The following is a 23,509-nucleotide window of genomic DNA, read 5'->3' on the forward strand; positions in this document are numbered from 1 at the left end:
CCGCCAGACATGTCGGGAGGGCACTGCGGCAGCTTCGCCGCGGCGGCGGCCGGCAGCGGCGAGATCGTGCAGCTGAACGTGGGGGGAACCAGGTGAGTCGGGGAGAAGGGGCTCGGGGTGGGGGGATAGCGGGCAGGCGACCTCCGGGGGAGGCCGGGCCCTGGGGGGGCGGGATAGCGGGCGAGCATGGGCGCCGAGTCGGCGGGGAGCGCAGGGCCCTCCGGGCGGCTGCAGGTCCGCGGATCTCGAGGGGCAGGCGGCCTTGGGAATCACCGAGACCAGGGTTCATCTGGCCGCGCTGCCGCCTTCCTAGGATATCAGCTACGTCCCTCCCCCTTTCTAGGGGATCAGGCCGAGAGGAACATTCTGTAGCCTTCCTTACCTAACCCTGGCGCGTACTTGAGGAATTTATTTTGTAGAAGCCGGGCCTTGTGGTTTGACTGTTGCAGGTGCACCTGCCTCCCTTTCTCTTTGGTCAACAAGGTAAATCGATTTGCTCGGGCGATAATGCCTCAGTAAGGGCTGTTTGAAATCTCCAAGAATTTCGGTGGCGGGAGTGCCGTAGATGCGCGGTACGTTGTTATTTATTTTCAGAGTTTCTTGGTGCGTGGCTCTGCAGGGTCTGTTCAACTTGTAGGGCAGCGAGTCCAGAAACTGCAGTTTGAAGCGTTGGTTCTGGGAAGCTTTGGGTAGTGGCACCCTGTTGCGCTCTCCTAGTAAACAGACCGAAAGCTCTTCTCTGATCTCTCTCTGGCCTTCAACTCCCTTACTATGTCTTTTAATAAGCTTGCTGGGGGGAAAAAATCATACTTCTGTGGATTTGCTATGGTTTATGAGTCACTGCTCTCGGAAATGGGAGTTTGCCAGCTGTTTCAAGGAAGGGGTAGTTGAGTTTTAGGCTAGGTGGGAGATAAACGATGAAGCGCCCTGGGAGGTAGTGTATTTTGCTATGCTCAACACCTAGGACTTTTTAACTAGTATTTTTAAAAATGCAAAACGGCAGCACTGTGAACCATAGTGGTAAAAATGTATAGTGTTTGAATAGTTTTCTAAGTGTTCTGCAGTGTTCAACACAGGAAACAGTAATGCTTTCTCTGCTCACTCTTTTTTTCCCTCTCATCCCCCAAGCAAAACTGTTCATTAGTTTACAACGTTATTGCTGCTATATAGATTCCGGTTTTATGGAGGGGAAGATTGGTGTCTCCTAATGCAAGACATGGATATTTTCCTAAAATCACATGAAAATTTTGCTGCTTTGGTAACTTATGGATGCAAAAATGGAATACCCTGCAAGAGCGGGCCTTCCGAAGAGTAGCACTATAGTCATTTAAAATCCCTGCCCTAGTTTCTAATTTCCTTGAAGTTGAGTAATTGCCACTGGGAGAACCACCTGTGGCATAGAATAGAACTCAGCTGTGAAGTGATAGCGTGACACTCAGAGTTTCTTATGAGCAGAGAAGCACATGGTATAGGTAGGGTCTAATCAAAAAATGACCAATTTTTATCATTTATTTAACACTTAATGGATGATTCAGAAAGTAGAGAAGATGAGGTTTCATTTAGAATTGTTAATGTTATTATTATTTACCAGAAAACCCCTAATGAAGTGAAAGAAAACCAATGTGGCTCCATATGTGATTAATTCTGTTATGAATGAGTATGATTTGAGGCCTCAGGAGAGAAGTCTGGGACCAGCCAGTGGGAGACTAGCTCAGCAACCTTAGGCAAATTATTTTTTAGTGCTTAGTTTCCTAAAATGTGTAATGACAATAATAGTACCAACCTTCCAGGATTGATAAAAAAATTTGAAGCAATAAATGGGAAGTACAAGGGTTAGTGGCATTATCTATCAACAGTAACTGCAGAATAAATAATTTTAACTAGATTGTTTCCAAGTAAATTTAGGAGGCAAGTAACATGGAGTATAAATGTGGATATGTTTTGCTGAGGCCAGATTGCACGTGATCTTTTTCTTGGCATACTGTAGATATGAGATAAAAACAGAAAAAGCTTTTCATGTATATATACATTTCAGAGAATTATGCTTGTCATATGTAATTTTAAATGTTGTAGTTTTCATGAAGTCATATTTGGAACCAGTTTTAGAGCTCTGGGATTTTCCCCCACTATCTTCCACTTGTTTGGAGAAAAAAAAATTGGTGGGGATGAGAGTCTAATCCCTTTGCGCAGAAATTCCAGATTACTAAACCCATCCCGAACTGCTGATTTTAATTGAAATTGCTAATATGACTTTAAGCAGACCTGGGTAATTTTCTAAGTAACACAAAATTTGAGTTATTTGGCATACAATTTGCTGAATAAGCAGTGAACGTGAAAGATCACAAGTTATAAGTGATCCTTATTTGGAATTAATTTGATTGCCTCCAAAACACAGTGACTCATTTTTGCAGTGGATCCTTAGATATTTCAGTATACCATATTTACTGGGTTTGCTTCTATTGATTTGACCAAGTCAGTTTCCTCTAACTAGTTGTAATCTACTTCTCATTTTTTTCTTAAGATTCTGGTAAGAAATATGCTTGGGAAAATTTGCCATATTTTCTTGAGTAAACTGGCTCCTTTCTTAGCCTGATTAATGGGCACAGGAGCTACTTTAAAACAGTCATGTAATGCTAGAAAATGAATGGAGGGAAAGTAAAGGTCTGTTGGGCTCTCTTCTGTGTGAGGACACATGGTGATGGGGCAGCGAGTCAGAAATACATAGTGCAGTGTGATGAGTCTTAAAATGAAAATATTCAGACATCAAGTGCTGGACTGGATGAGCCCTATATCGAATTCTTTGTCATGCCAGTTTACATCAGTTACTGATTGTTTTGCCTCGGTCTGTTACACGAGGCTTTGATAAAGTTCCCCTCAAATTGGTGGTAATAAGCAGACTTGATCAAATGGCAGTTAACCTCAGAACAGTGTTTACTGAGTGATTTTTGAATGAGTGAATGCAACAGTTGTGAATAGCCCAAGACTGTAAAGGAAATGTTAAATGAATTAGGTGCAGTATGTCTGCAGTATGGGAGCTCAGGTAGATAATATAGGGTAGTATATTTGGAAAGCCATTAAAGAGAAGGTAGAACCTGGATGGTATCAAGAAAGTGGACGGGGCTTCCCTGGTGGCGCAGTGGTTAAGAATCCGCCTGGCAGTGCAGGTGACACGAGTTTGAGCCCTGGTCCAGGAAGATCCCACATGCTGGGAAGCAGCTAAGCCCGTGAGCCGCAGCTACTGAGCGTGCGCTCTGGAGCCTACGAGCCACAACTAATGAGCATGCGCGCCTAGAGCCCGTGCGCCCCAACAAGAGAAGCCACCGCAATGAGAAGCCCGTGCAGCACAACGAAGAGTAGCCTCCGCTCGCTGCAACTAGAGAGAGGCCACGCGCAGCAACGAAGACCCAACGCAGCCAAAAATAAATTTAAAAATAAAAACATAAATTTATTAAAAAAAGATGGGTGGAACTTAGATAATTGAACATGAGGTTGATGCAGCTGGGATGGAGATTCTGAAGTGGTGTAAGCATGGATTGTTTGGGGATATTAAGAAGTACTGTGTTATTAGAGGGGAAAACAGTTTGTGTTGGAGAGATGAAACGTGACCTGAAGATAGTATGTTATGTTGAGAATTTTAGACTTGGTGTGGTGTGCTAATTATTGATTCTTCAGTAGATTGGCATGCTAGAAAGTAGTGTTTTAGGAAGCTTTATATGTAAGCAAATTAATTATTTGATTTTGTTGACAGCTCTTGGAATAAACTTAACTCTGAATTGAAAGTAGCAAAATTTAAAGATATTAAAAGTAATGAATATAATTGATACAGCTGTAGCTATGCAGCAACTTGTAAATCATTAGCCAGTGTATTAAAGCAAGTTAACTAACATGGAAATTTCATATCATGTCCTCTCATAATACCAGCTACTTTTTAATTGCAGGTTTAGTACCTCAAGACAAACACTTATGTGGATTCCAGATTCTTTTTTTTCCAGGTATTTCATATAATTCTTTAGTACCTTTTTAAAAATACAGTTGATTATTTATTAAAACAATAAAATATTTTTATGTATCGAATAAAAAAGCTTAACTCTTAAAATATAATTTTTAAATTGTTATTTTACCTTGGAGTTAGGGTGATTCATTTGTATTGGTCTTTGATGTTTGAAAGACTTAGAGCATTTTATTCATACTCAGATTTTAAAAACTAACTCTGTCTTAATGTTAATGACTTCTAGTTTGCTGAGTGGAAGAATTTCAACACTTCGAGATGAAACTGGTGCTGTGAGTATAACAGTGTTGATGTATGTTCTAAATTAGATCAAAAAATGCTTATAATGTTTGATCCTTATATTCTAAGAAGACAGGGAAACTACTCTTAATAACTACTAAATGAAAGTATAGGTACTTAAAGATTTTGATTTCTTGTCATGAATAGTGTTTCTGTAATTATAGAAGAGAACTTGAAACTGGGAATACTGCATATAGCAATTTAAGTAATCATGATTAGAGAGATTGTAGGATCTGAGCTTACATTGTCAAGAGAGGAAATATTTCTTTTAATCAGTAATTGAAACTCGAACAGTAAATAGATGAATGTAAATACTAAAATATTTCAATATTGGTAAGATGTTGCAAAAAGTTCTACAATTTTTTATTTTGGAGAATAACCTTATGAACTTGTGCAGCAATGGTGGAGTGAGGGAAGTAAAGAACTATTAAATTTCAGTTAAAAAAATTGGTTTATAAATTTGAAAAGCAGTTGTAATATGAACAATAGCATGTAAAGTAAATGTCTAGGGCTCACAAAAGCAAGTAAGACTTTCATTTGGGAGGCAACAAAGTGACCAGAGGTGTTTATTTGCTGTGATGAGATTTGCAGCACAAGTAGATATGTCCATGTGAGATTATAAAAAGGACATCAGTAATTAGATCTCTACAAATCTGTGGTGTTTTCTTCAATTTCTGATTGATTCTAATAAAAACAAAAGCAAGAATTTATGAAGCCAGAAGAACCTCATTCATTGTATATAGTAACTGATTATAATATAAGAAGGTTTATTATTTGCTACCATTCTGCTGTGTAATTGACTTACATAAGCTTTAAAAGGTGTTCAATTTATGGTTAGAGCTTTTGTAATTGGTTCAGAATAGTGTTGGCATACATTCCTGTAAAAAGTTATCAATTATGTATTTCATATTTTTTAAGCATTTTATTTTCCCCATATGTATTCTGTGGTGCTGTGTTTGTTATTTAAAAAAATTTTGTTGTTGTCACCCTCCCCTTCACCCTACACCCAGCCCTTGAGGAAATTGAGATAGTCGTATGTAATAGTGTTAATGTTTTCCAGTTTGGACAGCAGTGTGCAGTTTTACTTTTCTTGATTGCCTGGTGTGTATTATAAAAGTACATTGTTTTAATTATTCACTTATGAATCACAAATTATGTAAATCACAATCACTGTCACCAATAATTAGTGATCAGATGATGTAAGAAAGTATTATTCATGCATAATGTTTTCAAAGTATTTATTCTAGAATATTTCAGATAAATATTTTCCCTTTAGTGTCCCTTTCACCAAAGATATCAATTAAATAGAAATGAGAAAGTGGACTTATTTGATACCATTTTTCCTGCACCTTAAAATATAATCAATCTAACAACAGCTTTTCAGGTGGAGAAAAGACACCACTACTACTACATAAATGTACACAGTTATAACTACATTTCAATTTTAGAAACATTAAAATTTAATAAGAGTGGAATCAAGGAAATATAGTATTTAAATAATTCAGTATTTGTTCCCTAAGTTAGTGTTACAGATATTAAAGTTAAAAGTTTAATTTATAATTTGAAAGTAAAATTTGTAATTCTTTATTTACAGATATTTATTGATAGAGATCCAGCAGCGTTTGCACCCATTTTAAATTTTCTTCGGACAAAAGAACTAGACTTAAGGTAAGAAATGTACCTTTTTAAAGTAAATTTTTATTCAAAGGTATGGTTTTGGGTATATTTTATGAAGAAAAGTTTTTTTCCCCGCCCCAAGATTATTTTTGTTTAAAAGTTTCATCAGAATTAAACTGTCATAGATATAGGCCACCATCGTCCCTTCCTCTGGATTACTCTAATAGCTTTCTTACCAATTTGCCTGTCTTCATTCTTATATCCCTTCAATTCATTTTTCACACTGTAGCCAAAATTAACTTCTGAAAATATAAATTTAATCTGGTTATTCCTCTGCTTAAAACTCTTACGTGTTACTGGATTAATGGCTCAGGATTTTGGACTTCCTGTTGTTTCTTAAGGCTCTCTCTAATCTAGCTCCTGCTTGATTTCTGTTGCTTCAACACTTTCAACTCTTTGTGCTCTCAGCTTGATTCTGATCACTTCAATGATCCCTGCTGTGTCTGCCTGATACAGGTGTTCAGAGTTTCCTGTACTGCCACTACCCCAGTAGTCTGCCTTCCATTAGACTTTAAATTCTAAAAGGGCAAGTTGTTTACTGTATACCTGTAGGATCGAGCATTGTCCTTGATGCATAGCGATATTTTTCTTTGGTGGGTAAATGAATGACGATTTAAACTATTTCTTTAACTTTGCCATAGTCTACAATCTACAGTGGAAGCTACAATCTAATTTGTATTTTATTGTTCTTCTATTTCATATATTCCTAATGAACTTTCACTTAAGGACTTATTAATACTTTTTTAGATAACACCTTTTAGAATTCTAATTGTTTCTTTAAGCTGCTTCTTTATAATATTATATAATTTGGGGCTTATGTTTACTAGAATATGCGCTCCTTGGAAGCAAAGATTTTTTTGTTTGGTTTGTTCTTGCTGTATTCCCAGTGTTGTTAAAATGGCATGTATAGTAGCTGCTCAATAGATATTTATTGAATGAATTAAGGTTTGTTGGGGCTTTTTGTTTGTCTGTTTCTTGGCCTGGGGTGGAAGTGGGAAGTATATTACTAACTACTTAACTTATGGGGTAAAATTATTTTTAGCATTTGATTAAAAGCCTAAATTTACTCCTAGTCAGTGTCCTTGTGACTAATCCACGACTAAATCACCCATGAAAGGCAGAAATATAATAGCTTAAATATTTGTATTCACTGCTTGTCTTTCAACTTGCTTCTTTATTTCATTTAGGGAAGCCTAGTAAACTTAAGTTCTCTGAGTAGTACCTCCTAAAAGGAGGTGGGAAGGAACTGAAAAAAGAATACTATGTTCTACTGGTTTTTTGCATAAAATTCTTGTATTGCACTTACCACACTGTATTATCATTATCATATTTGTCTTCCCCAGACAAATAATTAGCCAGTGCTACTCTACTGTTAACACAAGTAGTTTTGAAATAGAATAAGAAAGTTTTAACTGTTCTTATTAAACTAGTTACAACCAATTTCACAAATAAAAGCAATTTAATATCACAATTACATGTGTTCATTAGGCCTACGGAATTTTTTTTGTCTCTTGTTTTTTAAGACTTCTTTTTTTAATAGCAGTTTTAGGTTTACAACAAAATAGAGAGAGAGGTACAGAGATTTCCCATGTGCCCCCTGCCTTCATTATCAACCTCCTCCACTCTTAACATCATTTACCAGAATGATACATTTTTTTTTTCTTTTTTACAATTGATGTGAACCTACATTGACATCATAATCACCTGAAGTCCATAGTTTACTTTTGGTTCACTTGGTGTTGTACATTTTATGAGTTAGCACAAATGTATAATGACACGTGTTCATCTTTATAATACTGTACAAAGTATTATTTCCATAATTTGGCCTTTTCCAGAATGTCATAGTTGGAATCACACAGTATGTAGCCTTTTCTGATTGGCTTCTTTCACTTAATATTATGCAGTTAAGTTTCCTCCATGTCTATTCATGTTATTTCTTTTTAATGCTGATAATGTTTCATTATCGGAATATACCAGTTTATTTTTCCACTCACCTACTAAAGAGGATATTTTGGTTACTTCCAAGTTTTGGCTGTTAGGAATAAAGCTGCTATAAAGCCATCCATGTGCAGGTTTTCGGGTGGTCGTAAGTTTTCAACTCCTTTGGGTAAATACCAAGGAGTGCAGTTGCTGCATCGTATGGTAAGAGTTTTATAGGAACCTCAGACTGTCTTTCAGAGTGGCTGTAGCATTTTGCTTTCCCACCAGCAATGTATGACAGTTCTTACTGCTTCACATCCTTGCCAGCATTTGGTGTTAGGATTCTGGATTTTGGCCATGTTAACTAATGTGTAGTAGAAACTCATTGTTTTAATTTGCATTTGCTTAATGACATATGATGTGGAGCATCTTTTCATAGGCTTATTTGCTACCTCTGTATCTTCCTTGGTTAAGGTCTTTGGCCCATTTTTTAATTGAATTTGTTTCCTTATTGTTGAGTTTTAAGAGTTCTTTGTATATTTTGGATAACAGTCCCTTATCAAATTTGTCTTTTTTGCAAATATTTTCTCTCATTCTGTGGCTTGTCTTATTTCCTTGACATTGTCTTTTGTAGAGCAGAAGTTTTTAATTTTAATGAAATCTAGCTTATCCTTAGTCCTCTCATGGATTATGTCTTTTGGTTGTATCTGAAAAGGTATCACCATACCCACTGTCACTGAGGTTTTCTCCTAAATGTTATCTTCTTTGAGCTTTTTAGTTTTTCATTTTACCTTTAGGTCTGTGAATCATTTTGAGGTAATTTTTGTGAAGGGTGTAAGGTCTGTGTCTAGACTAATTTCTCTCTCTTTTTTTGCATGCAGATGTCCAGTTGTTTCAGCACTACTTGTTACTCCATTGTTTTGCCTTTGCTCCTTTGTCATAGATCTGTTGACTATGTGTACGGTATCTATTTCTGGCCTTTCTGTTCTATTCCATTGATCTGTTGTTGATTCTTTTCACCAGTACTACGCTCTCGATTTTTCTAGCTTTATAATAAAGCTTGAAGTTGGGTAGTGGTAGTGCTCTAACTTTGTTCTTCTCCTTCAGTATTGTGTTGGCTATTCTGGATCTTTTGCCTTTCCATGTAAACTTTATAATCAATTTGTTGATATCCATAAAATAGCTAGCTAGACTTTTGATTAGGATTACATTGAATCAGATCAAATTGGGAAGAGCTAATGTCTTCTACTACGTCTTCCTATCCATGAACTAGGAATATCTGTCCATTTTTTCAGTTCTTTGATTTCAGTCGTCAGAGTTTTGTAGTTTTCTTCATATAGGTTTTGTATATATTTTGTTAGATTTATACCTAAGTATTTCTTTTTGGGGGGGTATTAATGTAAATGGTATTGTGTTTTTAATGTCAAGTTTCTCTTGTTCACTGTTGGCATATTGAAAAGCAATCGACTTTTGTTCATTAATCTTGTATTCTGCAACCTTGCTATAATTGCTTATTAGTTCCAGGAGTTTTTTGTCCATTCCTTTGGATTTTCTGTGTAGACAATCATGTCATCTGTGATCATCAGTTTTATATATTTCTTCCCAATCTGTATGCCTTTTCTTTTCTTTTCTTGACTTGTATAAATAAGGATTTCCAGTATGAAGTTGAAAAGGAGTGGTGAGAGGGAATATCCTTGTCTTGTAACCAGATGTTAGTGGGAAGTTTCAAATTTCTTACCATTAAATATGATGTTAGCTATAGGATTTTTTTTTAAATAGTCTTATCAAGTTGAGAAAGTTCCCCTCTATTCCTAGTTTACTGAGAGTTTTTATTATGAATGGGTGTTGGATTTTGTCACATCCTTTTTTGCACCTATTGATATGATCATGTGAGTCTGTTGATGTGATAGATTACATTAATTGATTTTAGAATATTGAACCAGCCTTGCATACCTGAGATAAAACCCACTTGGTTGTAGTGTATATTTCTTTGTAAACATTGTTGGATTCGGTTTGCTAATATTTTGTTGAGAATTTTTGCATCTGTGTTCATGAGAGATATTGGTCTGTAGTGTTCTTGTAATGTCTTTGTCTGGTTTTGGTGTTAAGGTAGTGAGGGCCTTATAAAATGAGTCAGGAAGTGTTCTCTCTGCTTCTTTCTCTGAAGGAGAGTGTAGAGCATTGGTATAATTTCTTCCTTCCGTGTCTGGTGGTGCTCACCAGTGAACCCTGGGAACGGTACTTTCTGTTTTGGAAGGTTATTGTTGATTCAGTTTCTTTAATACATGTAGACCGATTGAGATAGATATTCTTTCTTGTGTGAGTTCTGGCAGATTGTGTCTTTCAAGGAATTGTCCATTTCACCTAGGTTATCAAGTTTGTAGGCATAGAGTTGTTCATAGTATTCCTTTATTCTTTTAATTTTCATGGAATTTGTAGTGATGTCCCCTCTCTTTTCTGCCCAGGCAGTATTTTTAAAGTAAGGACAGATTATAACTGAAACCTAAAATGAATCATTTTAAACTCTTAAGCTTCTATTTTTTTTTTTTTTTTAACTTCTTATTTTCATATTACTTTCTTGTAACGTCTTTATCTGGGTAACATCGCCCTTCTTAAGGCTGATCTTTGTTTTCCTCCGCCTTCTGTTTTGCTTTTGTTTTTGTTTTCTGTTGAGAAGAGTCATTTATCTGAATTTATTTGTTCAATAAATATGGATTGCATAACTATTACATACAAGCACTGTGGTAGGCCCTGCATGAGGCATACAAACATGGATCAGAGGAGAACATGCTTGCAGGGAGCTTATAGGATAATTGGGGAGGTTAAAATATGTATGGAAATTGTGGTTAAAAGCAATTAATACCATAGGAATGATTTCCACTCTTGTTTGCCTTATTAGATACTTCTGATAATTACTTGTATTAACCCTATGAAGCCCTAATCTCTCATTTAGTCATCCAATTCGTCTATATATAAATGGTTTTTTTAGTAAGAAAATGTTCTTGGTGGTGTGCAGTTTTTTTATCTCTACTTCTTCAAATAATTAAGGATCTTAGGAAAAAAGTAAGTTTTAAAGCCCTATGACTTTGTTCATTAAGAACCTAGTACTTTTTCTTTCTGCTTCAGATGATAATCCGAGTTGCCAGTGTTAGAGGACTTACATCATTCATTGGTTTCTTTGTAGGGGAGTGAGTATTAATGTTCTCAGGCATGAAGCAGAATTTTATGGAATCACTCCATTAGGTATGTATTCTAGTATTTTATGTTTATGATTTGACCGTTTGAGCACTAAACTTGCCCAAATGAAATCTGTTTTATATCAGGTTCTAATTTTTGATGGACTAGTCAGTGCTTGCTTTTTGTGGATTTTCATAGTAAAAAGGTGTTGTCAGCTGATTTAACTTAAACATTTTCCTTTTCTTTCCTTACCTCTTTAACTAGAGAAAATAAAAATGGAGTACTATTTTTGTGTTTGCATGTACTCTTAACAAGTTTGCTTTGAAATGTTTTTAGTAAGAAGGCTTCTCTTATGTGAAGAACTGGAGCGTTCATCTTGTGGCAGTGTCCTTTTTCATGGTTACTTGCCTCCACCAGGTACTTCTGCTTTATTTATTTAGTTCTTTTTTTTTAAGTCTTTTTATCATTAAGTAAGTACAGATGTATGAGTAGGAAAATCTGTTTCTTGATTATTGAGCTTCCTTTGTAAATCTACTAGAAAAAGTGAGAACTTTAATATTAACAGAAGTTAAGTCATACTGTTTATTAGGGTAGGGATTTGCCAAACTTTTTCTGTAACGGGCCAGATGGGTTTGTGAGCTAAAAGATCTCTGTGGCAACTCTTCAGCTCTGCCATAAACGCTACAGAAATGCATGGGTGAGACTGTGTCTAATAACAGCTTTATTTACGTAAACAGCCATCAGGCTGGACTTGGCCATGGCCAGATTTGCTGACTCCCGTGTTTGAGAACTGGTTGTCGATCTCCTTTGTGGAACCCCAGGAGCTTTTTAGAGATCTAGCAGTGCAGAGGAGTGTGAGGTGCATGTCATCTCTGCCCCTCTTCAGTGAGTTAGAAGAGTTCGGTCTTCACCTGTGTTGTAGCAGGCTTTTGAACGAGATTTCATTTTGAAAAAGGCTCTCCTGCCAAATAAGAGATGTTTGAAAGCATAAGGCAATTCAGCCCTAGAGCGGTTTAAATTAGTAAATAGTACCTAACGCATAGTAACTGTTCCATAAATGTGAAGAGTAGTGACAGAATGAATGAGTTAGTGATTGATTGATTTGGTAACCTAGAGCTAGGTAAATACAGAGTATAATATGATAAATCTTAGTCTTTTTATAGTATAACATAAGTATCAAATCTGTTGAATGAATTTTATTTTTTAAAAATCTGGTCTTATTTTCTGTGGTAGTTAATTATTTGCAGTAAATCGGTATATTGGAAGATAAATTTTGGCTATAATGAAATTCATATTTGTTTGTTTCTTAGCCATAATGTGAAATTTTAAATTTTTGGTAAGGGAACTTAGAAATAAACTTATCTTTTTCTTTCCTTTTATAGGTATTCCTAGTCGTAAAATAAACAACACTACTAGATCCTCTGCTGATTCTAGAAATGGACTGAATTTTACAGAAGGTGAAGCTCGAGGAAATGGTACACAGCCTGTTCTCTCTGGAACTGGGGAAGAGACTGTTAGGCTAGGTAAGCAAAGAGTACATAAATTTAAAAAGTACGTATGTTTTTAGTTCTAGATGATATTGAGTAATTATTTTTAAAGATGTGATTTTTGCTTTTTCTCTTTTTAATCTAGATCTACCATGTATATCTTGAAGACTCTCACTTAACATAATTTTTATTTAGAAAGTTTATGATCTTCTGTAAGCTCTAAATCTTTAGAACAGAGGTTGGCAGACTTTTTCTGGAAAGGGCCTGACAGTGAACATGTTGGGCCTCATGAGCCGAAGGGTCTCTGTTGGAACTGCTCAACTTTCATTGTGGCACGAAAGCGATGACGATGTGTGCACAGATGTGAATGGCTGTGTTCCAACAAAGCTTTCTTTATCAAAAGAGGTAGAGGACTGGAATCGGCCTGTTAGTCATAGTTTTGCCAACCCCTTCTTTAGAACGTAAAAGATTCCTTTTGCTAATGTCAACAGGATTTCCTGTGGATCCACGAAAGGTACTAATAGTAGCTGGCCATCACAACTGGATTGTAGCTGCGTATGCCCATTTTGCTGTGTGTTACAGGTATTGTATAATTAATAATGGTTTGCTTTTTATTTTGGGGGGTATTTTTTAATATTGTGATTTTATTTTTGTAGATTTAAGAACTATTTATTTTAGTCATCAAATTTTTTTTCCTTCATGTTTTGCCCACTTCTGTATCTCCTGATTAGATTTTGTTTGCTTTTATTCTCACAACTAATTTGGTAAATATTATTGATAGCCTCAGTATGTCTTAAATATTGCATATACAGTGTGAACTGTGATATAACTGAGATATCTTGAAGTTACATCTTCTTGCTTAGTATATCCAGCTTCTGAATCATTTAACTATTGTATTAAATGATGAGGCAGGATTGTTAATGTGAGCCCTGTGTTTTTTGTCTATAATGATTGAGTCTTTTGTACTCTATGGTAGGGGAGAATAGGACCCTGCATTGGTCATGACTGCCATATGGTTGGGAGCGAGGTAGTGAAGCAGGACAGTTGTAGGCAGAAGTGATGTAGTTTAGCATCTGTAATGTGTGAGCTTTACACAGGTAGTTTGGTTTTACTAATTCTTGCATTCTCAGAAACTAACAGGGAACAAGGAAAAGTGTACACCAGTGATTTCTTTTTTAATTGGAAAAAAGGTAGGATTATTAGTTCAAAATCACTGTATGCAGTGAGAAATGTTGATGACAGGGAATGACATAGAAGAACAAAAATGGTTGGGATATACTAACTTAGACTATGATCCTATTGAATTTAATTGCCAAAATATCAAAAAACATATAAATATTTTGTCACTATTGAATTTAGTTAAGAAAAAGTAGCCACAATAGATTAAAAATATTTAAAATGTCTTCTAAAGTTTACAGATACATTTAAAGGATCCCAGATGTATTGAATAAAAGAAAAAACCCCCTCAGTTTATGAGAGATTTGCCATATGTGTTAAAGGAAAATAAAAAACCTCATATCAGTAATCTGCACTTTATATTTTCATTGCAGTAGAGATTTGGTGCACACTTTTCATTTTGAGAGCATTCTATTGATATGTATTTTTAATATTATATATTGAGTAGTGTGAAAAATATTTTTTGGATGATTTCTTTCAGGGATGATTTTATATGAAGCAAGACTGATTTGAAAAAGGGAATTTTTTTCTTTTTTTTTGGCGGTACGCGGGCCTCTCAATGTTGTGGCCTCTCCCGTGGCGGCCTCTCCTGTTGCGGAGCACAGGCTCCGGATGTGCAGGCTCAGTGGCCACGGCTCACAGGCCCAGCCGCTCCGCGGCACGTGGGATCTTCCCGGACCAGGTCACGAACCTGTGTCCCCTGCTTCGGCAGGCGGACTCTCAACCACTGCGCCACCAGGGAAAGCCCTAATTTTATTTTTTTAAGAGTGTTGTTTTGAACTTAACAGCTTATGGATCTAAACTGAGAAATGGTTTTAGATTTTGCTTTGTTTGTTTGTTTAAATATTATGTACATTTTTTTGATAGGGGATTCCAAAGGAGTTAGTTGTATAACGATTATACCAAGTTATCCAGGTGTAACAGCATAATTTATGTTACTGCACAGCAGTGCTAAAGGTTGTGACTTGCCAGACAGGGACACATGGTATTGCACAAAATTTCACTCATTGAGTGAGTAATGTAAGGAAGATGATGCTGTTACATTTTCCATTCTTCGTTTTTGCTTTTGACCATGACTTTTCTTTGCTTTCACTGAGTGTTGATGATTTCAGAGCAATATGCCCATGCAAAGTAACAAAGGGAAAGAATTAAGGACATATTAGATTTTCTCATGTACAGTTAAATCATTCAACACAATGCCAGTAAAAAGATTTCAGAAGAAAGGAAAATAATTCAAATTATTTTAAGAGTGTAATCATTTTAATAAATTGTTTTTCCACAGCTTTTTATATCAATAAATTTAAAACCTTAAAAAAGGAAAGAGTAGCACAGTGAAATATTTTTCACCTATATTGATTAATTTTCTACCTTGTTAGGTTTTACTTCTATATTTCTTTTTTCTTGCTCAGTTTACAACCTGTCAGTTGTATTAATGAAGAGTATTTGTGTAGATTGTTTCCCTTTCGGAGCTTATATTACACTTTAGATCTTTAATCCATGTGGAATTTACTTTTTGTATATGGTGTTAGATTTAGGAATCTTTTATTTTCTTCCAAGTGGGTGGCTAATTATGTTCTGATTATTACATAAATCATCCTTTCTCATTGAATATGAAAGCCCCCTTTATCTTTATATTTATTTTTCTATACTTGAATCTAATTTTAGACTTTTTTTTTTTTCTCCATTGATGGTCATTTAGATTGTTTCCCTGTCTTGGTTATTGTAAACAATGCTGCTATGAACACGGGGGTGCAGATATCTTTTCAAACTAGTGTTTTCATTTCCTTTGAATATATTCCCAGGACTGGAATTGCTGGATCATAGGGTAGAGCTATACTTAATATTTTTGAGGAAACTCTACACTGTTTTCCATAGCGGCTGTACCAGTTTACAGTCCCACCAACAGTGCACAAGGGTTCCCTTTTCTCCACATCCACACCAGCATTTGTTATCTCGTGTCTTTTTGATGATGGCTGTTCTGACAGGTGTGAAGTGATATCTTACTGTGGTTTTAATTCACATCTCCCTGATGACAGGTGATGCTGAGCATCTTTTCATGTACCTGTTTATCTTTGGAAAAATGTCTATTCAAGTCCTTTGCACCATTTTCTAGTTGGATTATTTGGTTTTTTGCTATTGAGTTGTATGAGTTCTTTATGTTTTTTGGATATTGACCCCCTTAGCAGATATATGGTTTGCAAATATTTTTTCCTATTCCATAGGTTATTTTTTCACTTTGTTGATAGTTTCTTTTTCTGTGCAGATGCTTTTTTCGTTTGATGTAGTCCCACTTGTTTATTTTTGATTTTGTTGCTTGTGCTTTAGGTGTCGTTTTCAAAAAAAATATTACCAAGACACATGTCAAGGAGCATTTTTCCTATGTTTTCTTCTAGGAGTTTCATGGTTTTATTTCTTACATTTAAGTCTTTAATCCATTTTGAGTTTATTTTTGTGAGTGTTGTAAGGTACAGGTCAAATTTCATTCTTTTACATGTGAATATCCAATTTTCCTCGCACCATTAATTGAAGAGAAAACGCCTTTTCTCCATACACTGTTCTTGGCTCCCTTGTCAAATACTAGATGACTACATATGCTTGGGTTTATTTCTGGGCTCTTGATTCTGTTTCATAGGCCTATTTGTTGATCATCTTAATTATTCCCTTCATTATCTGCTGAGAATTCAGAATAGGAGATTGAGTATTTTTGTGTGTTGGGTTAGATGGAAGAGAACCAAGATAAAGCATTTTTATGTGTTAAAGAGAAAGACTTGCATATATGTTTAACTTCACAGTTTAACCTTTGAGAGGTAGAATCAACTGCCTTTCTAATCAACTTGGCAATGAGGTGTTGGAAAGAAAACAGTGAAAGTTATATTGAGAAAGGTCCAGTAGAAAGCAAACAATGAGGGATTTTATGCTGATGTACATTGTGTTTTTTACGAAAAAAAATGAAGAACAACATAGGCAAACAAAATTCCTCTAACAAATGTAGCTCATCCATCTTGACCACAAGGAAAGAATCATTGTGTCCTATTATTTCTGCCTTCGTATGGTACCCTCTCCAAACCACAGTTGTGTTTTTAGTTGGAGAGTCTCCTCACTAACCTCCAAATCCCTCTATCTGGCTGGGGTCCATCTCTTGAAGGAAAATAGGCAAAGGGAAGCACTAATTGACAGAGTCTGATGTGACAAATCATTTCAGCACTGAGCAGAAATTATGGATTTGGGAGTGAGGAAAGGAGTGGGGAGATGTGGGAAGGAGGGAGAGCTCTTCAAAATAGGATAACTCAGCTCTAGAGTTATGAGGTATCCCCTCACACTGGTCAGAATGCCCATCATCAAAAAATCTACAAACAGTAAATGCTGGAGAGGGTGTGGAGAAAAGGGAGCCCTCTTGCACTGTTGGTGGGAACGTAAATTGATGCAGCCACTATGGAGAACAGTATGGAGGTTCCCTAAGAAACTAAAAATAGAACTACCGTATGACCCAGTAATCCCAACACTAGGCATATACTGTGAGAAAACCATAATTCAAAAGGACACATGTACCCCAGTGTTCATTGCAGCACTATTTATAATAGCCAGGACATGGAAACAACCTAAATGTCCAAAGATAGATGAATGGATAAAGAAGATGCTGTACATATATATACACAATGGAATATTACTCAGCCATAAAAAGGAACGAAATTAGGTCATTTGTAGAGATGTGGATTGACCTAGAGTCTGTCACACAGAGTGAAGTAAGCCAGAAAGACAACAACAAATATTGTATATTAATGCATATATGTGGAATCTAGAAAAATGGTACAGATGAACCTATTTGTAGGGCAGGAATAGAGACGTAGACGTAGAGAACGGACATGTGTACGCAGGGGGAAGGGGAGGGTGGGATGAATTGGGAGAATTGGTTTTACATAAATATACTACCATGTGTGAAATAGATAGCTAGTGGGAACCTGCTGTATATAGCACAGGGTGCTCAGCTTGGTGCTCTGTGATGACCTAGATGGGTGGGGCGGGAGGGCATGGGAGGGAGGTCCAAAATGGAGGGTATATATGTATACATATAGCTGATTCACTTCATTGTACAGCAGAAACTAACACAACATTGTAAAGCAATTTTACTCCAATTAAAAAACAAATAATAACTCAGCTCTAGAGGCTCCTGGTGAGAAAAGGTTGGGAAACCATCTAGTTCCATAAAAATTGCTTCTGAATACTGAGAAATGAATTGGACTTTTAAGTTATGATTTATTGGGGTATTATTTTATGCCAGGCATTACACTAAAGGCTCTTATATACATGTTCTCATTTAATTATTCCAACAACCTGTGGCATGGATCTCATCGTCCCCATTTTACTAGTGAGGAAATCAGTTTGGAGAAAAAAGTACCCCAGGTCATCCTGGGGAAAGAAGTGACAGGATTCTCAACTAAATCCTGAGTCTAAAGCCACTGCTCTTCACCACTGTGCCCACCATGCCTTTCTTTTAAATTACAGCCTTCCAAAACATTGCTATTCCATTTGCATTTTAATTGCTCAAACACATCTTAAAATCAATATTACCTTGTTGCTCCATGTGATTGTATTGAGATCTGGGTGTCAGGAGCTGTTAATACCTCTCTCCATCCCAATGCTTCCCATGTCCCTGGCACACAGAAGATACCTAAGAATGCATCAGAATAAATGCTGTGTTCCTGGTCTCTGGTGTTAGTAACGTCAAACAATTTTTTTTTTTTTTTTTTTTGTGGTACGCGGGCCTCTCACTGTTGTGGCCTCTCCCGTTGCGGAGCACAGGCTTCGGACGCACAGGCTCAGCGGCCACGGCTTACGGGCCCAGCCGCTCCGCAGCATGTGGGATCTTCCCAGACCGGGGCACGAACCCGTATCCCCTGCATCCGCAGGCGGACTCTCAACCACTGCGCCACCAGGGAAGCCCCGTCAAACAATTTTGACGACATTACTAGTAATTCTTTGACTCAGTGGGACAGGCAGTGGGCTCGGTCTGAGGGCTACCCCTCCTCACCTTATGGTTTCTATTCCTAAGGGAGTGGAATGGGGTGGAAACATCTAACAAATCAACTGAACAACAAAGTTTCAGCTACAGAGACTTACGAGAAGAAAGTAACATAGGTGACTTGTTGTATTAGTTTCTTACTGCTATTCTAACAAATTACCATACATTTAGTTTCTTAAAACAACACAGTTATCATCACTCAGTTCTGGAGTTCAGAAGAGTTCAAACTAGATCTTGCTGGGCTAAAATCAAGGTATTGGCAGGGCTGGGTTCCTTTTGGAGTCTCCAGCAGAGAATCTGTTTCTTTGCCCTTTCCGGCTTCTAGAGGCCATCTGTGTTCCTTGGATCACAGTTTCTTTTTCTGTCTTTAAAACCAGCAGCATGGCATCTTCAGATCTCTTCTCTAACTGCCACTCTCCTACCTCTGCTTATAAGGACCTTTATGATTACATTGGTTGCACCTGGATAATCCCTCCATCTCCTTAATTTAATCACAACTGCGAAGCCCCTTTGCCATATAAGGTAACATATTCACCGGCTTCAGCAGTTTGGATGAGGACATGTTTGGGGAGCCATTATTCTGCTTACCACATTTGGTGAGGAGTGCATCAACTTGGAGGTGAATATTACTCTTCTAGTTTGGATTTTAATTAGCTTGTACAAGACATCTACTGAGACAGGTCTTTTTTTTAATTTTATTTTGGAGTATAGTTGATTTACAATGTTCTGTTAGTTTCAGGTATATAGCAGAGTTGATTCAGTCATACACATACATATATCCATTCCTTTTCAGATTCTTTTCCCATTTAGGTCATCACAGAATACTGAGTAGAGTTCCCTATGCTTTACAGTAGATCCTTGTTGATTATCTGTTTTATATATAGTATTGTGTATATGTTAATCCTAAACTCCTAATTTATCCCTCCCCTGTTGCGTTTCCACTTTGGTAACCATGTTTGTTTTCAAAGTCTGAGTCTCTTTCTGTTTTGTAAATAAGTTCATTTGTATTATTACTATTTTTCTTTTAGATTCCACACATAGGTGATATTGTATGATACTTTCTCTGTCTGACTTCACTTAGTATGATAATTTGTAGGTATATCCATATTGCTACAAATGGCATTATTTCATTCTTTTTTATGGCTGAGTGATATTCCCTTGTATGTAAGTACCACATCTTTATCCATTCCTCTGTCAGTGGACATTTAGGTTGCTTCCATGTTTTGACTATTGTAAATAGTGCTGCAGTGAACGCTGTGGTGCATGTATCTTTTCGAATTATGGTTTTCTCCAGATATATGCCCAAGAGTGGGCTTGCTGGATCATATGATAGTTCTATTTTCGTTTTTTAAGGAACCTCCATACTGTTCTCCATAGTGGCTGTACCAATTTACATTCCCACCAGGGGTGTAGGAGGGTTCCCTTTTCTCCACACCCTCTCCAGCATTTATTGTTTGTAGATGTTTTGATGATGGCCATTCTAACTGGTGTGAGGGAATAACTCACTGTAGTTTTGATTTGCATTTCTCTGATAATTAATGATGTTGAACATCTTTTCATGTGCTTTTTGGCCATCTGTATGTCTTTGGAGAAATGTCTATTTAGATCTTCTGCCGATTTCTTGATTGGGTTGTTTGTTTTTTTTTATATAAAGCTGCATGCTCTGTTTGTAAATTGTGGAGATTAATCCCTTGTCAGTCACTTTGTTTGCAAATATTTTCTCCCATTCTGTGGGCTGTCTTTTCATTTTGATTATCGTTTCCTTTGCTGTTCAGAAGCTTTTAAGTTTAATTAGGTCCTATTTGTTTATTTTTGTTTTTGTTTCCATTACTCTAGGAGATGGATCCAAAAATATACTGCTATGATTTATATCTAGAGTGTTGTGCCTATGTTTTCTTCGAAGACTTTTATAGTATATGGCCTTACATTTAGGTCTTTAATCCATTTTGAGTTTGTTTTTGTGTATGGTGTTAGAGAATGTTCTAATTTCATTCTTCTACATGTAACTATCCAGTTTTCCCAGGACCACTTATTGAAGAGACTGTCTTTTCTCCATTGTGTATTCTTGCCTCCTTTGTCATAGATTAGGTGACCATATAGGTGTATGGGTTTATCTCTGGACTTTCTATACTCTTCCATTGATCTGTATTTCTGTTTTTGTGCCAGTACCATAAGGTTTTGATTACTGCAGCTTTGTAGTATAGTCTGAAGTCAGGAAGTCTGATTCCTCCAACTCCATTTTTTCTTTCTCAGGGTTGCTTTGGTTTCCATACAAATTGTAAAATTTTTGTTCTAATTCTATGAAAAATGCCAGTGGTAATTTGATAGGGATTGCATTGAATCTGTAGATTGCTTTGGGTAGTAGAGTCATTTTCACAGTATTGATTCTTCCAATCCAAGAACATGGTATATCTCTCCATCTGTTTGTATTGTCTTTGATTTCTTTCATCAGTGTTTTATAGTTTTCTGAGTACTGGTCTTTTGCCTCCTTAGGTAGGTTTATTCTTTTTGTTGCAATGACAAATGGGATTGTTTCTTTTTGTTGCAATGGTAAATGGGATTGTTTCCTTAATTTCTCTTTCTGATCTTTTGTTGTTAGTATGTAGGAATGCAAGAGATTTCTGTGCATTAATTTTGTATCCTGCTAATTTACTGAATTCATTGATGAGCTCTAGTAGTTTTCTGGTAGCATCTTTAGGATTTTCTATGTATAGTATCATGTCATCTGCAAACAGTGATAGTTTACTTTTTTTCCAATTTGTGTTCCTTTTATTTCTTTTTCTTCTCTGATTGCCGTGGCTAGGACTTCCAAAACTATGTTGAATAAAAGTGAAGGTGAAGGTGGACAACCTTGTCTTGTTCCTGGTCTTAGAGGGAATGCTTTCAGCTTCTCACTGTTGAGGCTGATGTTAGCTGTGGGTTTGTCATATAGGGCCTTTAGGTATATTCTCTCTATGCCCACTTTCTGGAGAGTTTTTATCATAAATGGGTGTTGAATTTTGTCAAAAGCTTTTTCTGCATCTGTTGAGGTGATCATATGGTTTTTAGTCTTCAGTTTGTTAATGTGGTGTATTACACTGATTGATTTACAGATATTGAAGAATCCTTGCATCCCTGTGATAAATCCCACTTACTTATGGTGTATGATCCTTTTAATGTATTGTTGGATTTGGTTTGCTAGTATTATGTTGAGGATTTTTTTGTCTATGTTCATCATTGATACTGGCCTGTAATGTTCTTTATTTGTTGTATCTTTGTCTGGTTTTGGTATCGAGGTGATGGTGGCCTCGTAGAATGAGTTTGGGAGTGTTCCTTCCTCTGCAGTTTTTTGGAGTAGTTTCAGAAGGCTAGGTGTTAACTCTTTTCTAAATATTGATAGAATTCGCCTGTGAAGCCATCTGGTTCTGGATTTTCATTGGAAATGTTTTAATCACAGTTCCAATTTCAGTATTTGTGATTGGTCTTTTCTTATTTTTTGTTTCTTCCTGGCTCAGTCTTGGAAGGTTGTATGTTGTACCTTTCTAAGAATTTGTCCATTTCTTCTAGGTTGTTCATTTTATTGGCATATAGTAGTAGCTTGTAGTAGTCTCTTGTGATCCTTTGTATTTCTGTGGTGTAAGTTGTAACTTCTTTTTCATTTCTAGTTTTATTTATTTGAGCCCTCTTTTTTTTCTTGATGAGTCTGGCTAAAGGTTTATCAGTTTTGTTTATCTTTTCATAGAACTAGCTTTTAGTTTGATTGATCTTTGCTGTTGTTTTCTTTGTCTCTATTTCATTTATTTCCGCTCTGATCTTTATTTCTTCTACTAACTTTGGGTTTTGTTTGTTCTACTTTCTCGTATTACTTTAGGTGTAAGGTTAAGTTGTTTATTTGAGATTTTTCTTGTTTCTTGAGGTAAGATGTATTGCTATAAACTTCCCTCTTAGAACTGCTTTTGCTGTGTCCCATAGGTTTTGGATTGTCATGTTTTCATTGTCATTTGTCTCTAGGTATTTTTTTGATTTCCTCCTTGATTTCTTCAGTGATCCATTGGTTGTTTAGTAGCATATTGTTTAGCCTCCACATGTTTGTGGGTTTTTTTACAGTTTTGTTCTTTGTTAATTGATTTCTAACCTTATAGCGTGGTGAGAAAAAGATGCTTGATATGATTTCAATTTTCTTAAATTTACTGAGGCTTGCTTTGTCACCAAGCATGTGATCTGTCCTGGAGAATGTTCCATGTGTACTTGAGAAGAATGTGTATTCTGCTGCTTTCGGATGGTGTGTTCTGTAAATATCAATTAAGTTCATGTGTTCTAATGTGTCATTTAAGGCCTGTGTTTCCTTATTGACTTTCTGTCTGGATGATCTGTCCATTGATGTAAGTGGGGTGTTAAAGTCCCCACTATTATTATGTTACTGTCGATTTCTCCTTTCATGGTGTTAACATCTGCCTTATATATTGAGGTACTCCTGTGTTGGGTGCATATGTATTTACAGTTGTTATATCTTCTTGAAATGATCCCTTGACCATTTTGTAGTGTCCTTCTTTAACTCTTGTAACAGTCTTCATTTTAAAGTCTATTTTGTTTGATACTCGTATTACTACTCCAGCTTTCTTTTGATGTCCATTTGCATGGAATACCTTTTTCTGTCCCCTCAGTTTCAGTCTGAATGTGTCCCTAGGTCTGAAGTGGGTCTCTTGTTGACAGGATATACATGGGTCTTGTTTTGTATCCATTCATCCAGTCTGTGTCTTTTGTTTGGAGCATTTAATCCATTTA

The 23,509-nt window shown here is 36.4% G+C and overlaps 1 protein-coding gene across 2 annotated transcripts in view; it reads left to right on the top strand.

Moving 5' to 3' along the window:
• Positions 1-6: 6 nt before the first annotated feature.
• Positions 7-23,509, top strand: part of KCTD3 (potassium channel tetramerization domain containing 3) — a 69,946-nt gene continuing 46,443 nt past the window's right edge. For both annotated transcript variants that reach the window (XM_007466315.1, XM_007466316.1), the window contains exons 1-8: positions 7-92; positions 3,939-3,992; positions 4,236-4,281; positions 5,883-5,956; positions 11,070-11,128; positions 11,399-11,479; positions 12,445-12,585; positions 13,041-13,131. In XM_007466315.1, the coding sequence (XP_007466377.1) occupies positions 10-92; positions 3,939-3,992; positions 4,236-4,281; positions 5,883-5,956; positions 11,070-11,128; positions 11,399-11,479; positions 12,445-12,585; positions 13,041-13,131 (629 nt within the window). In that variant the 5' untranslated portion in view covers positions 7-9. The remainder of the gene's footprint in view (positions 93-3,938; positions 3,993-4,235; positions 4,282-5,882; positions 5,957-11,069; positions 11,129-11,398; positions 11,480-12,444; positions 12,586-13,040; positions 13,132-23,509) is intronic.

The sequence above is a fragment of the Lipotes vexillifer genome, unplaced genomic scaffold (assembly GCF_000442215.2).
Source record: "Lipotes vexillifer unplaced genomic scaffold, Lipotes_vexillifer_v1.1 scaffold139, whole genome shotgun sequence".
Taxonomy (NCBI): Eukaryota; Metazoa; Chordata; class Mammalia; order Artiodactyla; family Lipotidae; genus Lipotes; species Lipotes vexillifer.